Raw genomic sequence first — 23,293 nt, forward strand, 5'->3', positions numbered from 1 at the left:
GAAAACATGTGGCTATATTGGGTTTTAAATATACTGCAACAGGCACGGGCTTAGATGTCCTCGCAGTGTTACAACCCTTAACGCTCTCAGTGGGAACCATACTGACCACCTGGGACCATTTTAATATAAAAATCTGTGCACAGGAGATCAGCCTTAGCACCAAGCTCTCGCCTTAAGAAAAAGCCCCAGCGCATCTACAACAGCAGCCAAGTACAACTCTGTTGTGATGCAAGCCTTGTTGCTGAGAGGCCAGGTGAACTAAGCTGCTGCGGAAGGAACAAAACTTGGTTTTCAGGTGGTTCCTCCCCTGCTTTGGATGGAAGAGTAGGGGCAAGGCAGACCAAAGATCATCCCCTCTAACTATCCAAAGTGTTTTGCCCATAGGTGATGTGTGGAACAGGAAAGCTGGAATCACAGCAGCGTAGGAACAAAACGTGAGAAAAGATACCAATCCCTCCGAACCCAGACACAAAGCCTGACCATATTTAGCCACAAACCCAAAGGCACTCGGACTACCTCTGGCTTCTACTCCATCTCTGCCCATAGCTAGCAGAACCTAAGCTGGAAAGAAGCAGCTGGCATATTTCATGGACTGCACCAATGTGATCTGCCAACAATTTCATGGCTATTTACAAGATTCAGATGAACCTTAGCTGGAATCAATCAGTGAAAATAAAATGCCAGCTTCCCTTTGAAGTGCAACACCCTTGAGAAATGCCAGATGTGGGTGTTGGAAGGTACTGCCCGTATGTTATTAACTTGCCACTAATCCATTTGACAAAAAATGTCACGTGTTGGTACAGCTGATGACTACTAGCTGTCATGTCAACTGTAGATAATGGGCCCCAAACTGAGTCCAGCTCCTCTGGTTCCCAGACCAACACATGATGCAGCTGCAGGCTGTCCCACTTTATCCTGGGTTATCAGAGTAGCTGAAGTTGTCATGCAGCTCTAAAGCATGAAATGGAGAAAAGGATCTAGGAAGCTGAGTCCTCCAGCAGGACACTTGTCTGCATTTAAAGCATGATGCTGTGTAGAGGGCAGTCACTAAAACCTGCTGCTGGCAGACAATTCTTCATCCTAATACTCTTGTGTGGAGGCAGCTCTAAGAAGGGTAAGTGCTTTTGGGGAGGACCAGATCAGACATCCACTGACAGATGAGCCGTGGTGGGATGAGAGGGGAACCTGCAGGAGGGAGGGGCCTGGTAGGGATCTGGTCCACAAGGTGAGGCTAGAGATAATGGACAGCGTGAAGGGGAAAGAATTGCAAAGGAGGGCAATGAGAAGTTGATGTTTCACAGAGCTGTTATACATCATGGGCACAGCACTGAGGAAATGGAGGAGGGATTTAGGACAAGAGCTGTTTATAGTGTTTTAGTGCAGGAAAGGTTAGAGCCCTGGGGGTGGTAAGGAGAAGAAGGTTACTTCACCCTAGCAGTGAGAAGTGGTTTTTCCTTCAATAGCATTATATGGAGAGTTCTGGGATGGGCAACTAAAGAATATGTTGCCCTTCATGCAGGCAGCTGTCAATGAGGAGGAGGAGGAGAAGAAGGAGAAAGAGGAGGACGAGCAGGAGGAGGAGGAGGAGGAGGAGGAGAGGTCAGGATGTGGCAGCCAAGCAGAAGCCCAGAAAGGCAGGAGGAGTTTTGTGATATGTGGTGAAGCTGGTCACAAACAACTGAGTCAGCTCCCAGGTTTGCTCATTCAACACCCACAAATCAAGCCAGGAACTGTGGAGACCTGTGACGGCTGCACAGGAAGGGGGTTGCATTTCTCTTGCATTTCTAAGCCTTTGGCTTGGCCCTCCCAACCACATCAGGCAGACCAGCCCTTCTACTCTCTGTCCACTTCCTTCCCCCTCCCTGCCTCTGGAGTTTCCCCCTCAAGCTGGCAATAAGTCCTTTTTGTTAGTCCCTGTCTTCTTCACAGAATGCATAAATTGTTTCTAAGTGCCTGCTATCAAAGGAGGTAGATGTTAACACTGTAAAGTATCTTCTACGTGCAGTAAGACACCAGTCGGAAAATAGTGTGTTATTAGTGGACTGAAACAGCAAAAACGAAAAAAAGTCAAGTGTGCCAGGAGTAGGTTCCCAGGCTCTCACTTCCCTATAAAGTAATGAACAAATGTCCTTTTATAAACTCATTGTCTCAAAAGCTATTCAAATCAGTCCAATTCCCAACCCTTTTTTCAGCCTGAAAGCCATAGAAATTGAACAGAAAGTGTATTTTTATCTAATATTTCCTCTTATTCCCCTGAAATTTCAAATTCCCACAAACGATGATGTCAAAAGTTTGAATATTGTCGGTTGTCAACAACAGCAGCCTGCTGAGTTTTAAACAGGAGAAAATATGTTTTGCAGGAGAGGTGAAGGATGAAGTGGGGTGGTGCACTTTATCTGCTAACAGCTGAAACGCTAACAGCTGAAACGCAAATGTTAACACTTCACTGTGGAAGATGGTAGCTCAGATGAGCACAGACTGAAGCAGGCAGGAGACGGCCAGGATGAAGGCTGAGATTTTCAAAATGCTCCAAGAGAGCTTTTCTTCTCCTTAAGAAGAAAAGTGTGTCTAAAACCACAAAGCAGCACTTCTCAATTGTGACGCTAGGGTCAAAAATCCAACTTATTTGCAGATCAAAACACATTAACCAGATACTGAATCGCTGTGACTGGTTGACCTTCCTCTAGCGCTAAATTGGAGAGGGGACTCGGAGATATCCCAGCTACATGAGAAAGGAGAAGCTTAGCACAGTTCAAGTACAAAAATGGTCATGGTGAGAATCAGGCCTTGAATGTTTTCCAAGCCACAGCTCAAGGAGCAACTCCAGGAGGCAAATGAGAAGCACAAGCAGTTGGGCTGAGGCGACCTGCGCCGAGCCGAGTACCCCCGCTAGGACAAGGCCCATTGGTGGGAATGCCAACACTCAGCACAGAGAGGATGGCACCCCAAGAGAAGGCTGGATGGAGGTCCTCAGCAACATGGCCAAGGTTCAGCCAGATAGATCCAATCCCCAGGGCTTAATATAAACCCTACCAAAATCTGTAAAAATTTTTACATGAACTTTTAATGAGATCGACATAAGCCCTTGGGAAGCGGGATTAAAAACAGATTCAGAGCATTTGGCCTCTCATATCTGGCATTTCACACACTTCCCTCTCATAAAGAAAGAGCTTGTGGGAATCTCGGAATAAAACTAAATACTGACCTCCTGAGAGGGGGTTAAAAATAAGCCTTTGACTTTCAGAGCTGACAACAGCACAAGTCAGCAAAGTTCCCTCATCTCGTCACATTTTCCAGTGGGACAGTCACAGGCCATTGTGGTAGGGTTTGCCCTTGATTCCCCATCATTTACATGCCTTGCAAAACAGACAAGTCTTGTACAACAGGCTACATGATTCATACTGATGAGACTGCAGGTAGGACAAGATTTCTGATGCTTTGATTTCTAGCATCCACTTAAACACTTCCCGCCGACTTGTCTATCAAAACATAAGGGTCCTCTCCACCTGTTCTCCACTGAGGACCTTTGCACCATGTGTCCTATTTCTGATCCTTGTACAGAAGGGCTGACAGATCTCCCTGCAGAGAGACAGGAGGTAGATACTTTCCATAGCTTCATGGGAACTGTCAAGTGCCATGAGCATTTCCTTCTCTTCCCCAGGGATTCTGCCCATGCCACCTTCCCAGCGCCAGCCAGCTGAGATGCTGCGAGCACGTGCCAGGAAACCAAACCTGCCCCAATTACCTCTCTGACCTCAAGAGAAGCTCAAGAGAAAGACTCATCCATGGTGTGACTCCTCTAACCACGATGGATTTTAGTCAAGGGATGAGTACTTCCCACTGCCCGGGGCTTAAGCTGGGGTGGGAATAAAGAAAACATTTGGCCCAGCAACTCATTATTAAGTAAAGAGGGTAACTGCTGGACACTGCGGCATCCCTTTAGGACTGACACCGCACTCACCATGAATGAAGTAGCCCTGCTCCTGCCAGATGAGAAAGGCGTCTCCCACTGCCGAGAATATGAGTCCTGCTAGGATGCGGCTGGCACTCCGGTGTGACACTAAGAAGTTAATTCCATGAGCCAGAAGGAAAACCCACAGGCAGAAGATGGGCAGACATTTGATGAGGGCACTGAACCAGGAGGGGCTGGAAGTTGGCAGCCAGAGGACAAAATAGACACAAGTGGCTTTAAAGAAGGGCACCAGTTTGGGGCCTTCACTCTTCACCTAGAAGAAACAAACATTAAAAAAAGATAAATTAATAGGATCATCAGAAGCATCAGTGGAATAAACTGCATAACAGAACTGTCTCCTTCCTTTTGAAAGCTGCTCTTTCATGTATACTGTCAGCTAGCAGCACTTCTACCCTGAGAAAGGCTGGTTGAACTTGACCATGATCCTCAGCCTAGACCTTTGTGACCCTCTCTGCTGGAAACGCTTCTTGGCTGGCAGGGTGGGGTTTGGGTGGTGGAGATGGAGGAAGTTTTAGATACTTTTTTTCCTCTTTATTTGTTCTACAGAAAACATTTAGGCCATCAGTCAAACTTCTCTGGTGATCCTGGCCACCTATCTTGTGTTTAGACTAACCCCTTTTATACACCTCCTTTCCTGTAGCTTCAAAAACACAGCACTCCCCCAGCAGCAAACAAGACAGTACAAATCGTCCCCCCCATTTTCGTGAATCCTCTTGCTTAGCCAGTTGCAGATCACCCTGAGGATACAACCTCTCTTCTAACCCATTGCCTCACCTGCCCTGTAGCCTCATGCCTGGAGCTTGCTGTTGGCATCACCACGTGACTTCAAAACCCATCACATCAACCTCCCAGGTGGGGATGTCACTTCTTCAGCTGACTAACGTCAATATCAATCACATGTTGCTTTGTTCTAGCATTACACTAATAATATACTAACCATATTGCAGGAAATGTTTTTACTCAGGGCTCTACTGTGTAAATCGAGACACAAAAATGCAGTGTGAGCAGTAGGCTACTCATAACAAAGCCATGGCAGAGGCAGGGCACAGAGCTACAGACTCCACAAGCTGGGTCTGCTCTCAACATACACTTAGCTGAGACCACTCTAGACAGTGATAAGGTACATACTGTGTTCACCTGCCCTCCCATGATACTTCTGCATTTTAGTGCAGGTAGAGAAAACCCCGCATGAGAAACAAAGCTATGATTTTATTTTCTCCTGGAATACAGCAGAGGGCCAAAACAAGGAGCAAAGGAAGAGACTATGATTGCCTCACGTGCCTGCCTGAGCTATGTCCTCGGGTCTTATAGGAGGCCTGTTTCCTCCTGCAGCTAAGGGATTGCAACCTCCAGAGCTCCCCTGCAAGCAGGGGTTCACTCTCAATCTTCTCAAGCAAGATTTATTTGCTTAGTATCATGACTTCCCACTACTTGTGGCCAAAGCACACAGAGGCCTCATGCACTGGAGGGGAACACAGGGGAAAATTTAGAGGCGTCGGAGCTGGGTTCACACTGCAAAGTCCATCAAAATCTGAACATCCATGTGTGACATTCTGGGGTTGCTTATCTCACGCAAGGAGCCCGTGCTCCAAAAACCTGCAAAAGAAACATTGGTCGCCTTTTCCAAATCGCTTGGCCCTATTTCTGCTTCCTGCATCATGAGACATTGCCATAACACAAAACCAGCATCCGTCTTCCTTTGATGCAATGTGCTTTGGTGCAGATACCTAGAATGGCTGAAGACTGCACAGCAAGTATCTCCATGCTTACGGTGCTCAGTTAATAAAGCCTGAACTCATGAAAATTCAGAAGCTTTTACAGACACAAGCAAAGGGAGTCAGGCGAAGCTGGAAGACGGAGGCGGAGGCAGTGGAGGACATCTTCACATGCAGTATCTAAAAAGGGAATGAAATCTCTGAAGCAGCAAGACCATAAATAAAGGGCATCTCAAGAAGACAGTACTTTCAAAATTGTTCTCGCATCAGACGGAAATTTCCCCAGCATATCAGCAGTTTCTTAGCAGTAAGGTATTTCATTATTCCTGTATACATTATTCATAGGCTCTTGCCAACACAATTTTTAAACACTCCATTAAACAACCAGGCTACACGATTCACTCACAAAAGGACATCAGCAAGCCGTTAACTTTCTTGTATTACATGGGGATCCTGTCGTGAGTCCTCTACTTAGGTTGTCTAAATTAATCACCATTTACCACTTCTTGTCTACATTCCTTGGGAGACTTCTGGCAGCAAATAACAAATGAACTTGAAATAAAAGTCATAAAAGCCCAAGTAGTCTCACAGCACTAGGGGTGCCTGGGAACTATCAAGTATTGTAGGGGGAAGAGTAGAGCCAAGCTTCCCCCTCCTTCAGATCCAGCATCTTGCCCTTCTGAAGTGACGCATCAGGCTCAGGCTATCCAAAGCCAGTGCCTGGCTCCAGCTTTGCCTCCTCCCCTTCTGACTCTTTTTGTATTAAAAATGTGGTTGATCACATTCATCCTCTCACAGTTGCAGGCAACAGATGACAGCACTTCTGGCAGGGTTTCCTCCTCTCCCCCACCAGTTGTGGAGGATCCTCACCACACCGTAATGAGCCCAAGATCTTCAGCACGAAAAACTAACAACCTCCAGAGCTACAAAGTGCGAAAGCATTTTCAGCATCAGCAGTGCTCCAGGCCTCTGTAACAGTCTCAGCTAAGGTAGGTAGTTTTGTACCTCTGAAGACAAAAGTTTATGCTGAAAGATGTATGTCAAGTTCAGCCTTGTTTGCAATACATCACAGAGGCACTGTTAGAAGCATACAGGAGAGTATTTGGGTTAATAAACACCGGAAGTTTTATTTAATACCTCATATTAAAAGAAAAACACCTGCTAGGAGCAGTTACCATTACAATCACAGCTTGCCCTCCCCTGTGTGCGTGCATGATGAAACAGGTTTTAATTACACTTGTCATTTTCCCCGGGAACCTTGCCTTACTAAATGTAAGATATGCACTTGTGCAGAAATATTATGTTTGCTTGGTAACCTTAAAATTACCATTTCTTACTATTGGAATGTGAATTTTCCAAGCCCAGCCAGCATTATTTTAAAATAATGGTTTGTAGTATTTCTATCCTAATAACAATTAAGGAATTTTTCAGGCATAAGGGCTCAGATTCCATTCTCTGTTACTGACCCATAACCCTGGAATTTACTTATGGAGTCCTTGTATAAGAATAACCTCGTATATCTAGAAGGGCTACAGGCTTCTCATCATTAACATTTTATTCCTTCACGCTTTTTCTACAAGTATACTTCAAATGAGTTCTTTCCAGACATGCCCTTGCCCATCACTGAATGCTACAGCTCAGCAGAGCCCCTGTGCTGGCTCCGATCAAAATGAGTGCCTCTTGAGGACAGCGCTGGCTGAGACAGGTACCTGCGCAGCTGAGGGCTGGGCAGCACATCCTGCTGGGATGGTGGGGCACTGGAATACTTGGGAGAAGTCTCACCAGACTCAGAGGGTGAGGCTGGGGCGTTTCCTTCTGTTTGGGCGTGTGGCTGAGGCTTGGGAAGAGGTGATGGGGTAACTTGCCACCTGGAGGACAAGTCAAGGCTGGTATTGGGAAACTGTGTACCAGCATGAGCGGAGGCTGTGGCTCGAGGAAAGCCAAGCACATAATCCATGACTGGACTTGCCTGCACCTCAGGGAAGGGAACATTATTTCTTGGCTGCATGGATAAATTGCATCAAACCACCCATCTCCTTTGCACCTGTATCTCAGAGATGGAATGTGAGATGGGGCCATGCTGTAGGGTTGGAAAATGAAGCACTTGAAGCGGGTGACAAGGTCCTTTTTGCTAATGTATGCAATTTTCATGGCTTTAAGCTGCGTTTTGCCATTTTGCTACAAATTCTATTGCATTTTTCTTCCCACTTCTTCCACTGCTAATTTACTCTGTGCTGAAACGCAGTACAGAAAACATCTTGAATACAATGACAAGGCAGTATTTCCAATTTTTTAATTTCTAAACTGAGCATAATTTAAGGCATTTTCTCAACTGCTATGACTACTGAGGTACTTAGAGTCTTTAAAAATTAGTTTAAATTGCTGTAAAGCCACTGTCTCTGTATTTGTGGAACTGCAGTGAATGTGCCATTTATTAAATTACCTGTGTCCAACCAAATCCAATTAAACCCTCCAAGACTTTTGCACACTAGGAGGAAGTTGTGCCCCGGCTCTCACGAAGATATTTTGGACCAGATGATCTCCAGAGGCCCCTTCCAACCTCAACCATTCTGTGATTCTCTGATCTTCAAACAGAACATGGTATTGGCACATGCAGCTCTCTGGAGGCTCAGGGCTTGGATATCCACCTCCCTGCTAGGGATTTAAAGGTCTACAGTATCTCTTCTTGTTTTGTCTGTTCTCATTCTGTTCCAGTTTGAAATATTGCTCATTTCCTTGTTGCTGTTGTTCAACAGTGACAGATGACGCTATCACACGAGTATTCCAACCATGGTGTGATTTGGTATTGGTGTTGGACATCTTGAGAGGTTAGGCTAGCCAATGAAGAAAGAGTTACAGAAGAAGTGGCAGACCTAAAGAAGTAACTCTGGGTAATAAGGACGGACAAAAAGTTCCCACTGTGCAAAATACATACAAGATGTAGCACACAAAGATGACCAAAAGCTTCACACAACAGCTCCTAAGCTATATCTGCAAATCAGTTGCAGGTGACTCACCGAGAGCCCAGGGGTCCCTGTGGAATGATCTCTTCTTGCACCTCCCTGCTATGCAGCACTGGGAGATGCTCATGATTCACATCCATATAAACCAATAGTCACTGCGGGGTATGACCTGGGGAACATCTATGCTGCTCCTCAGCACCCCAGACAGGCTGTGCTGACTGCTGCAGGCACATAAACAAACTAAAAAATGTAGAGCTAGCTCCGTTACCCCAGAATAAGCTGCATCCACAGAAGCACAGCTACATTGTAAGCCAGTGCCCTGATTTTCTTTAATATTTTTGAGTCAGTTGTCTGTAAGTACATCGCAATTGGGATGAAGAAAATCCAGCCGTCACAGGGAGAGAGACATCTTGAACCTGAGGTATAGAAGAACATCAGAAGCTTGTTGCTTTGAAATGCTAAAGTTGGACAAAGTTCACTGATCCTAAGCCTTGCACTGGTCCCAGGAAATAACATGGAGTATCAAATAATGCTTTTCTCTCCACAAGTCCCCTAAATCAGCCTGCACAGAAAATGAGTATACAGCCTCTTCCAGACACCAGCTGTGTGCCAACCTGCTGTGGGGATATGGCTTATGCCCATTGAGCTGTAAAATGCTGCTTTCCAGGAAAAGTGTTTTAAAAATAATACCCCAGCTATTCCGCTGAGCAACACTTGAGCACGACTGTGCACACAGGCCAAAAAAAGCCAGGCCGCTGTCCTCCACCCATCCCTCCCAGCAGCCTTGGCTGGCCAAGTACCATTTTGTGTATCCACGGCTGAGCTGTTTCTCCTTGCTTTTGGCATCCTGCATAGTGGATCCTGCCTTGGTTCTGCCCTGCTGTGACAACAGCTCTTACCCCCAGTTGTGTGCCGATAAATATTTATGTGGCTCTGTTGCCATGTGTTATGCTGCCACTGCAAGCCCATGGCTCGTGTTTCTCATTCCCCAGAATATGTGGCTCTTTGCAAGGCACTGGCAATTCTCTGTGCAGTCTGAGACACAGAAGGAAATCTGCTTCAGCCTGGGGATGGACCACAATTAGGACAAAGTATATGTATGTGCAAGAGGCTCTCATCTACAGAGCAACGGGGAACCAACACAATTCCCTATCAGGCTAACCCTACAGAAGACTCATCTTTGTGCTTAACCAAAATGGGTAGGTCATAAGGTAAAGCCAGCGTGTGGACAGATCCTAGCCAGAGGCAGCTGATATTCCCCAGATTTCAATGACACATCAGCTTTTGCTTAAAACGAGGAGGAACACAGTAGTGCTCGGGAATTCCTGGCCGTGAACCCACATGAGCTGACTGCAAAGCCACCATCCTCCTGGGCTTACTTGCACATTCCCACCTTTGCTCAGATGGTGCAACATCAAGCCTTCTGAATGTGTACACACTGAAACTGATATAAAAGAGGGAATTTTTAGGCAGGGGGGTAGATGTGTGTGTAATAGGGAGGATTCAGCTGTTCAGTACCCAGATTCACCATTTACATCTTCCGTATCCCAGGTGGATGCAGGGGCCTTCGCAATGACCAGACTTGGTGTGGGCCCTCGCTTGGCCACAGAGCAAAGACCCCAGCAGCCACTCTGGATGCTCAGCTCTGCATCCCTCCTAGGTGGCTTGCAGAGGTGAGAGAAGAGGAGACGGATGAGATGTAAAGGGGCCAGCCAGCCAGCGCTTTTCACTCCACAGAGTTGCTGAAATATTAGGGCTGGCTGGGACAACCCTAACCAGTACACTGTAGTGAGCAAAGTGCTTCACCTCCAACCCTGCTCTCCTGCAGGAGCAAACATGCTCCTGGGGAAGAACCATTTGCCTCTTGTGAAGGAAGGCACTAGCTCGTACATGTTCCAACTTCTTCCTGAATAAAATTCTGAAAAAAGTGCTTGTTTATGGATGGTGGTGAAGTTATTGAACCAGCCAATCAACCTGCCTGAAATACTGTGTTGGTGAAACATATCTGTGCAATTGATAAGAGGGTTTATGTTTGTGTTGGAGGCGCCATGGGCCAGGCATCCAAGGCAGATGGTTCCTGAACAGGCTCCATATGCTGCAGGAAATTCAGAGTGATAGATAAACCCTCTTCCCCTCAAGTGGAGACAAGATCGTAGAGACTCCATCTAAAATGGACTTGTAAAATAGCTAATAAATCACCCAGAAGATGGTACGTGATTTGCCTTTGGGAGAAAGTGTGTGCTGATAACCCTCTGTCTCCCTCATGCTTCTGCCATGCAATGAGTTTTGCCAGGCCTTGCAGTGCTTTATTGCAGCTACTGGCACTCCCCAGCACAACTCAGGGCCTCCATTTCTCCGACAAGGGTAATGCAGTGAAACTCATCTCATGTTTGGCTGTCCAGCCAGACCTGTTCACAAGTGGCCAAAAAATCATGGTTTTGTCTGACAAGAGAGCCTCCATTGTTCAGCACAAGCCAGAATAACAGGGCTCAGCCTGAATGCTTCCCACCTGCAAAAGGACCATCCTCCCAGCTCAGCCAGCTGTGGCTGGAGCAGTGGGTCCAAGGCAGCTATTCCACCCCCAGAGTCTGTTTGGCTCCTCCTCCAAAATAGGACTAGGTTTTGGCTTCTCTCATCCCCCCCTCTACTCCAGCAGCCTGGGTACTCTCTTCCTCCCCCCAGTTAAGCAAAGTAAGCTCCAGCCACACTTCCCAGCTTTGCTCCGCGACAGACTGACACAGAGTTGAGAGCTACAAATACCTGGCTTCTTTTTTAAGACCAAGCTACGGCTATTTGCCAGAAAAATACAATTAAAAATTTGGCACGGGCCCTCACAGTCCTTGGGTGGTGAACTCAGATATATTGCTGCACAAGTTCTTGGCATCAGAAAAATCGCCCTTTGGTGGAGGCACAGGGAGCAGGCAGTGGGTGAGGGTTAATCAAACTGGCATCTAACAAGGGCCCCTGTGCAGGGCCGGGCTGCTCCACACACAGCTGCACTCGGAAACGAGAACTGCACCAAAAGATTCATTTCCAAGCCAAAATCCTGCCTGACTTGCAGTCACATCAACATTCAACTTAATCTCCAGATTAAACAGGGGGGGGGGTGTGTGTGAAAACCTATCAGCATCGAGGTTAAAATCTTCCAGATGAGCATCTTCCCCCGCAGATGCAGAAAGAAGAAAAGAAATTTGGAGTGGCAGATTCCCCGCAGCCACCTGGCAGCAGGCCACATGCCGCCTGGCAGCAGGGCGACGTTTGCCTGCGGCACCAGCCTCTCCCCGGGGAAACCACCACTCGAGTCCCTGGGCACGGCGGGGGCACGGCACGGCCACCCAGCTGAGCAGCGGTTGGGAGGCGTCGAGAACGGGACATTTTGTACTGAGCCAGCTGGGGAGCACGTGAGCAAGGCTCATCGTGTCATAGGAGCGCCAGCGATGCGAGATTGCAGACGCGGCTGTTGCAAAGGTCTCTTTCCCGATGCTTGCTCTCCAAGTGTGATTTCTCCACCACCACAGACTGCTGTCCGTCTCTAGCCATAGGCACTGCTCAAGAGAAGTCTGTGCTACCCAATGTTTTACATTAGCCGTGCTGTGACGTAGCACCAAAACCCCCTATCGTCTGTTGTATGGGAGTAAATTTCCGAAGGGGATTTTCTAGGATAGGTTTTAGGAGAAAACTGCACTCAACACACAATGTATGAAGAATATTTAAATAAATGGCTCGAGAAGGTAAAAGAGACAGGCATTAGACAAGCTTCATGCCCTCCTCCAGAGGACAGCAAAATAGCAACAACCATGAATCCTTCTGCAGTAGTCAGGGAGGGAGACGAGCAGTAATAGAGTTCCCTTCTGCCCCTTCCCAAGATAAGGCAGGAGTAGCCAAACTGCCACTCACGTAGAAACACCAAAGCCCGTGTTACCAAAGCTGCAATACGAATACAACAGCAGTCCTGTCTTGTCTTCAGTTTTTTCATGAAGAAATTAAAAACCACTGGGTGCTGAGAGTCACACTGACCATGCTCACAGAGCTGCTGACAAGGCCAGTTTGGCTCAGCAGCCAACGTGACCCGGGAGCTCTTGGACATTGCAGCTCTCTGTTGCTATACCCACGAGTTAAAAAAATGCATCTGCAAGCACCTGGGACATAAAATAGTGGGGGGAAAGCCACAAATAGGAAACTGGACTCTTGCCTTCAACAGAGTCCTGCAGGAGGCCTTAGAAATGTGAGCCTAAAGTAGAAGCAGGTAGTTCTGGAGCCATGGAAATAATCCCCACCGCACCGCATCAGGGCACTGCCTGTGCCACGTGTTGCATCAGAAGCCCACTCCTGCTCCTTGCCTTTTTAAACGTGACATTGCCCAAAGCTATCTTAAGACACTGGACCATGGTGTTCCCTGCAGCAATTAAGGAAGTTACAGCATCCATAAAGTTATCTCCTGTACTGAATAGAAGAAATTGGGTTTGCTCAGCTAACTCTGGTCAACAAGCTGTGCAACAGCATGTCCGGGACCTGCCTCCACGATGCAGGACCTATTGTTATCAGCAAGAAGCCCTGATACCAGGCAAAGTGAGATACTGCTACAGCAGCCAATACTTTAGAAAGTCACTTGGGTATCTGCCCTTGGCTTTCTAGGACCTCAGAGAAGCCTTCAAGATGGCAAAGTCTTTCTTTAGCAGATGTTAACTCATAAAAATCAAATGACAGAGAAACACATTTCACCCTGAACTGAAGACTCTGCTTGGATATGGATTGTTTTGCTAGGGCTTGTGTTTGGGTTGGGTTTGGTTTTTTTCCATTACCAAGCATCATCTGTCCTGTCTACCGGACTGGCACAAGACCACAAGCGGGGCTATTTTAAAAACCTTTTTTTAACCTGCGGTAGTAATGATTGACGCTATACCTGTAGCGATCCTATAGCTGTCAGCAGTTTTGGAGATTGCCTTCCGAGTGCGGTCGGCAATGTACCGTTGCCAATGACCAACAATGTTAAACCAGTCAAGAATTCAAATGTCTCTGCAGGGCCGAAGGAGCTGTCACAGATGAACACTTTCAGGGTAGTCTGTTGGCTCTCAGAAATGAAAGCAAAAAACCAGCATTTGCCTGCCAGCATCTTATCTCAGAGCAAAGATTGCTTTTCCCTCCTGGGATTCCAGATCTTCCTTTTCGTGTAGCAGAAAGCAAGCCTCTCCGAACATTTCCTCTGCTGTAACACTCACAAAAGAACCCCTTGCGGCTGTTTAAAAACCTGAACCACAATGGGTCTGTCTTTTCATTTTGCTCATCAGAGCTGCAGCGCTGCCAACACAAGGGCACGCACCCTTCCTCGGTGAGCCACGTCAGGTGGGGCTGCGTCCCGTCCCAGAGGATGCTGTGAAGCCACAGGAAACTTCAAGAGCCAGCCAGCCAGCACCCTGAAATTTGCAGTCAGTGGCTGTCCCAGGCAATTCTTCTCAGGATGCGAAGGGGCAGTTATTTGGCTTGTCACACTAAAATCCAGATAAAAAATTTCTACTGCTTATGGAAGTCTCCGCAACTCATCCTGGGGATGGTTTCCAGGCTATAAGCACATGTTCTCAGGAGACTTGTCATTATTTATATCACACTCTTCTGTGAAAGAGAATGCAGATTTCTGTTACCCAAGAAAAAGTAGTGTTAGGTTTTATGTTGCTCTAAGCATTACCTTGGAAGGGCTGGGTAAGCCCAATGTGCTGGCCGTGGGGCACAGGCCCATGGCAGAAAGCGGCACCCCTTGCAAGGTCCTTTGCTGCAGACAAGTGCCACACACTGACATCTGCCCCACAAGCTGTGTGGCAAGACTGGGGCCTCTCTCCAGGCTCTCCGAGATGGGCGCAGACCCAAAATAAAATGCCCCAGGGAGAACCGTCAGTTCTTTCCTTGTCAGCACCAAGGGCAGGCTGAGCCTCCAGGTAATAGCAGTGAAGGGTCTGCACGCAGAGTGTTCTGTCCCCAGGGCTGAAATCCACCTTTTGCCTTCACTTTCCCATCTCCAGTGTTATTTGCACCCCACAACCCACCGTGACATTTATGTACTTGTTGGAGGGCCCCAGCCACCCCGTTGTTTGGCTGCAGCAGGGGGGATGCATGGAAGAATGGGCGCTCAGAGGAAACAGGGCACTTGGCAAAGCTCTACCCTGCCACATGCTGCTTTGCCGTTTGGGATTGGTATGTGGGAGGGAAGGGAGGCCCTTCCATCTGGAAGCAACTTCTTCAGCAGAGATGACCCCATTTTTCCTACAATCTATGGGGAATAATGCAGGTCTAAATGAAGGGCATTGCAGGCATTGGTGCTGTCACAGCCCGTTATGGTAACAGCCCTTTACAGTAACAGTTTTAGGGCTGTTAGTGTAGCAGAAAAGGCAGGTGGCACATGACAGGCTGTACCAGCCCTACCAGCCATTCTCAAAGACGTGCCGAGGGTAAAACCACCTCTGGCACCCAAAAGGCACTTTTACAGCTCACCTTTCTGCTCACACAACAGATTCGTGCACACCTGGCAGGTGAGGTCTTTGCAAAAGCAACGGGAAGGCAGAACTCAGAGAGGAGGGGAGGGTGGCTGGCAGTGGCTGGGAAAGCCAGCAGCTCTATGCGAGAGACTTTTGCTGTACGAATCCTTGCAAGGGGCTGCAATAAGATCAGCAAAATCTGGCAAAAGCAAGCAGGGCTGTGCTGGGAAACCCAGGAGGGACAGGTCAGCTTGTCTTGTGCCTAATGGAAAGCTGAATGAAAAGCTCTACCTGTGTAGCATGTCCTGCAGGCTGAAAGCTTGTGACACAGTGATGTTAAAGAAAATTAGAAGGGAAAATAGCAAAGTACCTCAATGAAGATGTGTATTTAGAGAGGTGCCACTCTGGTACCTTATAGAAAAGCAGCAGCTCTCCTCATGTTATCATGGGACCAATATGATTTAAGAGACAGGGGGATGTAAGGTCAAAGTATGACAGTGGAGTCACAGATTTTATTTCCAATATCTATTCTTGTGCCAAGATGTTGTGACCTGGGCAAGTCAGTATCAGACACAAATGACATGAAGATAAATTAGACTTTCCCAGTCAATCTCAACAGATGTGGAGTGGGCAGGTGCAAACACTAACCTGCGCAAACACTAACCCATGCACTCCCAGGATTCACGCAAATATATCAAGGGTTTCACTTGCAAAACCCCTGCTGTAATCGGGCTGTATATACAAACACGGACCACGCTCACAAACAAGCGTGTAGCTGCTTGCCAGTGTTATGCCCTTTATATTGAGGGTGCAAGTCCACAGACGCATGGGACGTTAGCCAAGTGGAAACTTCGCAAATGTCAATTAAATGATAAAAATGTCATCACACTCCTTTTACATCAGGGTTGCAGGGAAAAGCCATGCAACTTGCTTAGTTTCTCTTGCAATGGAGCACAAGTCAGCACTGCTATCCAAGCACCCTGGCTGGCTCCGATTTATGCCATAGCAAAACCAAAAGACGCAAGCAAATAGGGATACGGCAGCCAAGCTATGGTCTCAGCTGGCACAAGCCCAGTTCTGCTAAAGCCAGGGGAGGCAAAATGACTCATGTAAGGCTGAGGATCTGCCCGCTGTGTCTAGTATGTGCTGAAAAACATGCAGCTGGCTTAACGTCAAACTTGCTCTCAATCTCAAGCAATAATTCAATCAGAGGCTACTTGCAACTACCAGAAACCCACTCGCGTTGATACATAATCAGAAATTTAATGCCTGATGCCAACTGGCGCCATATCTGTCTCCAAATCTGGTGTCTGGTGAGAGGCAAAAAATGAGACCTCACCATTCAAACTTGACAGAAGTCCCAAGGCCAATTCAGTAACATGGCCTGTCTCATCTCCCCTCACTCTTGGAAAGTACAAGTTTTGCAGTAATCTACAGGAATTAGTTTTGGGGAGAAAGTGTAGCCTGCTGGTAGAAACAAGGCATTTCCATAAGCTCGCAGCAAGGTGAATCAAAACAGCCACCATCCTCATTAACAGGCAGATTTGCAACACAAAAGTCAGCCTGCAACATTAAATTAACACAAGAAGAGACACAAGTTGCACTTACCCAGAAAGAAACTGCGCCCTGTGCAATTCTGGGTCAGGGGCTGCAGTGTGAGCCCCCGGGCTCTCTGGAGGTATCTGACTTCCTTCCCACCCCAGCACACTTGAAATCTTCCAGGAAAGCTCTTGCCCAGCCCACATACCACCTTTCAGCTCTGGTGGTGTGTGATCTCCTAGACAGCGTTTTCTGCTTTATGTCACCTGGATACTTGTCCATGTTCAGCACTAGATGGAGGGATGCTCTAGACCGACACACTTGTCATACAGAAACCTGTCATCAGCTTAAATGCTATTTAGATTATTGCGGTATAAGAAATGGATATAGGAAGGGTACAAGCGGGCTCTAAGAAGCAATAATCATCACCTTCATTTTGGGCATGCTGCAGTAAGCAAAACCTACATCTCTATTGTAATGACAAATCTATTGGGCGTTGTGTGATATGAAGGGCAGTAGAAAAATTAAAAGTGCTAATATAATAACCACTTAGGCCTCCGGGAGGGAAGAGAGTTACATAACTAATAATCCTTTTGCTGTTCAAGAGTTTCCACATGCTAGCAGAAGACAGGTTCCAGATGCCATCATTTTCTAAGAGTCTAATTTCACTGGAGTTATTATTTCCTCAGTATTATGCAGTTACCCACAGAGAAAGATAACTTTGGCTCTTCTGTTACACTCAGTGTACTTTGGATATAGATACTTGAACAGGAAAAGAGAACAGAAGAAATGCATCTCTGTCCATTCAGAGGAATTATGTGCAAGTACAGGCTTCTCTGAACTGGACCCATAATCTCATTGCACAAAGCACGCTTTGGACAACAGACGCCTGTGACTCGAGTGATATACTTGAGTTAATGAAGCCTTTAATCTACAGCACTGCCTGCAGCAGCAATCAGCACTAACTGTTTAATGCAACCACACTGGAACTGGGAAGAGCACAAGAGAAGCCCGTGCTTTCTAGCCTCCAATTTCAGCTACCGATATCTAGGCCCAACCTCTCATAGCAACAGTTAGAGCAAAGAATGTCAATGTCATAGCAAGAATGTGCAAGTTCAGTCTGAAAAAATAAATTGTGGCGTGTAACACTATGCCTGGGCTCTAGCTGGCATAAATCAGCACAGCTTTTTGCTCAGTAGGACCAAAGCTTTTAGGCTTCTCCCAAAAGTTGTGGCTGACATAAATGTTACTAAGATCCTGCTAAACTTATCTAAGGTGATGATTCTCTCCCTTACTTCATTTGGGTTCAGATGTTTAGAAATATTTTCTATAATTCATTTAAATTGGCTTGATTTTTATGCACGTGCCATATTTCCATAATTGTCCATGTGGTATATAAATGTGCATATTTACAAGCCTCCTGCATAATAAAATCCCAATTTATGATGTATTTAAGTAACGGGGAAAATTACAATGAAAACAACAATGTTGCATATAAACAAAGAGAACAAGTAAAATTAACCTCTCTACTGTAAGAGTTACTTCTGACTTAAATGGTTGCTAACATTTTATTCATTAATGCAGAAATAATACACCCTCTGTTTAAGAGGCAAAGGCTGAAATAGTTTGAGGTGTGATCTGGCTTGCTTGTTTTCAACAGGTTTGAGGATTATGAAACACACTTTCTAATAATAAACCTTTAAAACTATGCTTAGACCTACTACTGCTACAATTGCCCATAACGCAAAGTCTCTAAGCAACATGATTTACATCAGGTTTCTATATTCATCTGGATCAGTGTGGTTGGACCCCTCTTCAGAAACTCAAATGACACCCACCCAATTCTCCAGCCCTATTCAATATTTGTTACTGGTGAATACCCTTCCATATCATACCCTTCAGTTTTTTTGCCCAGTTTTTGTAAGTGACCTTCACACTCCCCCACAGCAACACCCTGCATCTACCCAGGGGTTCGAGAAGGGCTGTTCCCAGGAGGGTTGCTGGCTGCTTCCCACTGAAGGGGTATGGGGCTCAACTTGCTTGATGCAGCCAAACCAACATATTCTTCCCCAGCCCAGCTACCTCTGTTTAAAGATCCAAATACATCAGAGGGCAAAAGGGAAGGGATGGGGATTATTAAGATGCAACTTCTGGGCAAAAATCTGTCCCAAACAGGGAGTTTCACCTCCCTCTCACATATTGGACTGGGCTAGGCCAAGTAAAAGTCAGGTGCAGAGAGGATGTTGTAGGGATGAAAGCCCATAGGTCATCTTGCTCAGAAAGACACACCGGTATCATCTACAACTGCCCCCCAAAAGAGACCTATTCTCAGCCAATTAATGTCTTTATATTTCCCATGCCCTGTTTTCCTTAAGGTGGTCTGAAGCCCTACACTAAGTTTAGCCCTAACTTTAGGGGAAAAATAGGGTCCCTTTGAGCAAGGAGCATTATATAAATGCCAGAATGACTGCACATCTCCAGGCTCATCTCCTGCACATTTGTGGCCCCTGCAATCATGGTGCCTGCTGGGCAGAAAGGTCCTTAGGGCAAGGGCTACGTCCCACAAGCTCACACTACAAACTGCTTAACCAATAGTGGGGAAAAAAAACAAAAAAACAAACAAACAGGACAAATATCACTAACGAGGCAGTCTCTGAAAGGACTTTTATTCAGATGGGACCAGTGATGACTGAACAAGAAGGGAATTAAACCTCACATATCCATGAAGCAAATGCGCCATTTATTAATACTGCTCTCCAACCGCAGGCTCTCAGCCCACACGGCTTTATGCAGAAAAGACAGCTCTTAATCAGAGCAGTATCGAGAATAGTAAATTTTTAAGAAGGATTCTCCTGCTTGCCTAGCAGAGTAAGCAGGGAAAGCTTCCCTCCAAGGTGACTTCCAACCAGAGTGAGCATTGCTCACCAGCTGGAACAGGACTGGCAGACAAATACATCTTCTCTGCCACAGCCCAGTGCCACGCAAGTCTAGAGTCTGGCATCAGCAGGACCCCAGAGCTTTATCGCAGCTGAGGACCCAGCACAATATGTTAAAAGGTATTTTGGCCCCAGACTCATTTATTTGTGGGCATGCTCCCCCCTCAGCACATCTGAATTGTGCAGCACTGGAGACAACAGCTTGGCTAGCTCTGCACAATGCCGCGGTCTCTCCTTACGTGGTCTCTCCTTACGCATGGGGCGGACTTGCCAACCCCCCCGGGCCATGATGCACACCTGGCAGCCAGCGTGAACAAGCAGTCCTAGCCGAGATCTCTCCCTAGGGTCCTCTCCATGGTCCGTGCCTCCTTGCGTGGTTTCTTCCAGCTATCAGTTGTACAGCAGACCTGGAGCTCAGGGTTTCTCACTCTCCTTACAAGAGTGTCCTAAAGAAGGAAAGAGGGGGAGACGCAGGAGACTAGGTTGTGTGTAAGTAGTCGGGGCCATCTGCTGCAGTTATGTACAAAGGCCATCGCTTTGAAAACGGGAAGCAAAATCATGTCACTCTCAGCTGTGCTTTTCTAGTGTCCTCCCCATTGAGGCTGTTGCTGCAGTGTACTGGGAGAGGACAGAACACTGTAGACAAATCAATTCCTCTGGCTAATTTGATTATGCCTCAGGTACTGCCCCCACAGAGAGCATCCCCATCGTGTGTCATCGCAGAGATAGCCATGCTGGCTCCAAACACCTGCTCTATCTACACAGCAAAAGGCAGTGCGGTACAGAGATAAGGCCTGGCCCCCAAGGGTAGCACCTAGCTGTGGCCAGACCGATTGCCCACTGCTGTTCCCTTCAGCAAGAGACTTGCCAGAGGCAGCCCACCGGCTGTACAGCCGCCCTGCTTCTCACCCCACGTGCAGCTCCAGCTTGCAGCTGTGCAAGGGCCGCACCATGCTCCCGGGCACCACACGCTGCTGCACAACACCCCTTCAGCCTGCCCTTCGCGGACCGCAGCACAGCCGACGCCGGAGCAGCACAGCGCGCTCCTTCGGAGGAACAGCAATGTGGAAACCCGCTGAAGGTGATGTGCAAAGAACTGCTCCGTAACAGACTGAAGCCCTGCAGCTCTTTTTATGAGCTCTTTGGAGGATCAGACGCCCTCCCCTCCCACCTCTACAGCCACGGTAAACAGCTGCAGCTCTGGTCGCAGCTCCTGGTCTCATTGTCCCTCCAGCTCTCCGCAGCTTCAGACCTGCGTCAGTTGCCTTTGGTGAAGCAAAGAGTCGGTACTTCAGGGATGAAGCCAGAGCAGAAACGTGCTTTGTTACATGTCAAAAGGGCAAGTGAAGAAAGCAGGGGGTGGTGGGGTTTTTTTTTCCATTTTCCTTCCCAAGTTACCTTCCTAAAGTGTAATTTCTGGTGTAGGTAATGCCTTCCGGTCTGAACTATGTACACCCTTCCCAACACATCCTCATACTTCAGTCATTTGTCTCCTCTCAAAGCCTGGATGAAATATACTCTTCAAGACCACCCTGATTCACTAGGCTTAACAAGTACTGCCTCCTGCGAATTATGAAACAAATTCTGCCAGTTTTTGAGCCATTCCAGTATTGTCCCAGCATAAGATTTTACTTCCGAGGTACACGTACACAATTCACTGTAACTAAAAGTGTTACTTAAGGATGAATTTAGCTTATGGCAGAGAAGCACAAAGATACCAAACCTCTTCAGTTATTTTTGAAAAGCACAAGGGAAAAAAAAAAAAAAAAAAAAAAAGTCTGGCACTACAATGGTATAATTTACAAGCTACTTCCCTCTGTCTCTAAAGATAAAAGTCACCCCCAGGCTGCTGATGAACTTACCAGGTACATGTTAATAACAGGGGGAAAATTAATGTGAAATATCAGACAATGCAAGCTGCTGCGCAGAACTGGCAAAGCAATTTAAAAGTTTTGAACCTTGGCTTTGTGAATTAGTGGGCAAAGGACGGGATTTCTACCTGCGAGAGAGAACGCAACGGACTGGCTGTTAACCAAAATATTTCAAAACAAGATGATAATGGATTCACAGAGAACCAGGATACCAGCAATAGGTGTTCAGTGCTGCGGCGAAGCACCAGGCAACTTTCCCACCAACAGTTAGCTGTTCTTACAGCACGCATTAGTCTGCTGGTGTATTCAGACAAATCCCTCGCTTTCTAGAAGGAGGAACACGCAAAGCGGCGTGTCTAAGAGCGCAGCGTCTCTGCTGTTCTGGCTGAAAGCATTTTGTCTCCTTCCAGCATTGAAACACCCCCCTCCCTTCTCACCCGCAGGGCCGGGACCTTGTCTTGCCGGCACAAGCCACGGCTACTTCAGTCACCGGCTTTGCTCCATCAGTCCAGCTGTGCTGCTGCACGCATCACCTACCGACAGGACAGCGGCGAGCTGCTACCCGATTTCTGGTTCCATTAATTAAGCATTGTGACTCCCCCAGGAGACAGGCAGGTGACACCCTCCCCGTCTCCCGTCGTTCGTTCGGCGGTGGAAGTGCCAGGTGGGCTCATCAGGGGACAACGAGGTCTCGGTGGGAGCTCTGCCCAGCGCGGTGGCCGGCACGACCCTCGGCCCCAGCCGTCCCCTGGGCGGCAAAGCCACCTCGGGACGGCCGGTGCCCGCGGGGCCGGAGGATGCTCCCGGGCGCTGCTGCAGCGCCAGCCCGGGGCAGCCGGAGCGGAGAGGCTCGGAGCAGCTGCAAGCCGCGTAAAGCAGCTGCATCACGACTTGTTAGAAGATAGTCGTGACAAGAGGAGGAAGAGACGGAGAGACGACCCCCCCACACCCCCCGCCTTGAAGGCGCACCTCTGGAGCAACAGCTGCCGGCCGGAGGCACCGGCGAGCGGCGAGGGCCGGGGGGAGCACCAGGCACGCGGGGAGGGGGTCTCCGCCAACGGTCGCTGCCCCGCGCGGGGGGGAGCGGCGGCGGGAGCCGGGAGCGGAGAACCCAGCGCCCTCGGGGGCAGCGCCTCGGGGACCGGGTAGGGGGCAATGCGGGGGGGGGGGGGGGGGGGAGGGGGGGGAAATACCGCCCGGGGAGGGCGTCCCTGCCGGGCGGCCGCCACAGGGTCGCGGGTCCCGTTCCCCCCGCGCGGCCCGCACTCACCACAGTGACGGGGGACACCATGTCGGCGGCGGGGCGCGTCCTGACGGGGCGCGTCCTGGTGCTGCTGCCCGCTGCCCTGCCTGCCGGGGCGCTTTTTTAGACGGCGGTGACGTCACCGGCGAGGGGGCCCCCGCGGCGAATGCGCTGCGGGGAGAGAGAGGGAGGGGAGGGGGGGGGCGGCCCCGGCCCCGCCCCCGGGGCGCGCGCGCGGGTAGGGCGGGCGGCGCGGGCAGGCGCACCCCGGGCCGGCTGCCGGGCGGGTGCGCGGTTCGCTCGGCCCCCGCCGGCGGCGGCGGCGGCGGCAGCGGCGGTGACGCCGTCCCTCTCCTGGCGCGGCGCCTGCCAGGCAGCCGGCAGCGGCCGGGTCCTGCGCCGCGTCCCCTCCCCGGCGGCGGCGACGGCCGCAGCGGGGACGCGGCCTGCGGGGTCCCGGGGCGGGGTTGCGGCGGTCCTTGCGAGCCCCGCTCGCGGCCCGTTGCCGGGCCCGTGGGGGCGGGGGGCGCGCCAGGGGCTCCCTGCCCAGAACGGCCTCCCCAGACCCGGTGCCGGGGCCCCGCCG

The 23,293-nt window shown here is 48.7% G+C and overlaps 1 protein-coding gene and 1 long non-coding RNA gene across 3 annotated transcripts in view; one reads left to right on the plus strand and one right to left on the minus strand.

The window, feature by feature from the left end:
• TMEM86A (transmembrane protein 86A) overlaps positions 1 to 22,779 on the minus strand; it is a 29,797-nt gene extending 7,018 nt beyond the window's left edge. Inside the window, exons 1-2 of the mRNA XM_049820026.1 lie at positions 22,735 to 22,779; positions 3,962 to 4,226 (exon numbers count right to left, since the gene is read on the minus strand). Coding sequence (XP_049675983.1) covers positions 3,962 to 4,226; positions 22,735 to 22,755 — 286 coding nt within the window. The 5' untranslated portion in view covers positions 22,756 to 22,779. The remainder of the gene's footprint in view (positions 1 to 3,961; positions 4,227 to 22,734) is intronic.
• LOC126046951 (uncharacterized) lies at positions 5,199 to 10,543 on the plus strand. Of its 2 annotated transcripts, none has more exons than XR_007508486.1 (3): positions 5,199 to 6,000; positions 6,487 to 6,677; positions 7,269 to 10,543. It is a non-coding gene; the product is annotated as an uncharacterized LOC126046951 (long non-coding RNA). The 2 variants fall into 2 exon arrangements; XR_007508487.1 differs by having other exon boundaries at positions 7,294 to 10,543.
• Positions 22,780 to 23,293: the final 514 nt, after the last annotated feature.

Source organism: Accipiter gentilis, chromosome 17, assembly GCF_929443795.1.
Source record: "Accipiter gentilis chromosome 17, bAccGen1.1, whole genome shotgun sequence".
NCBI classification, from domain to species: Eukaryota; Metazoa; Chordata; class Aves; order Accipitriformes; family Accipitridae; genus Astur; species Astur gentilis.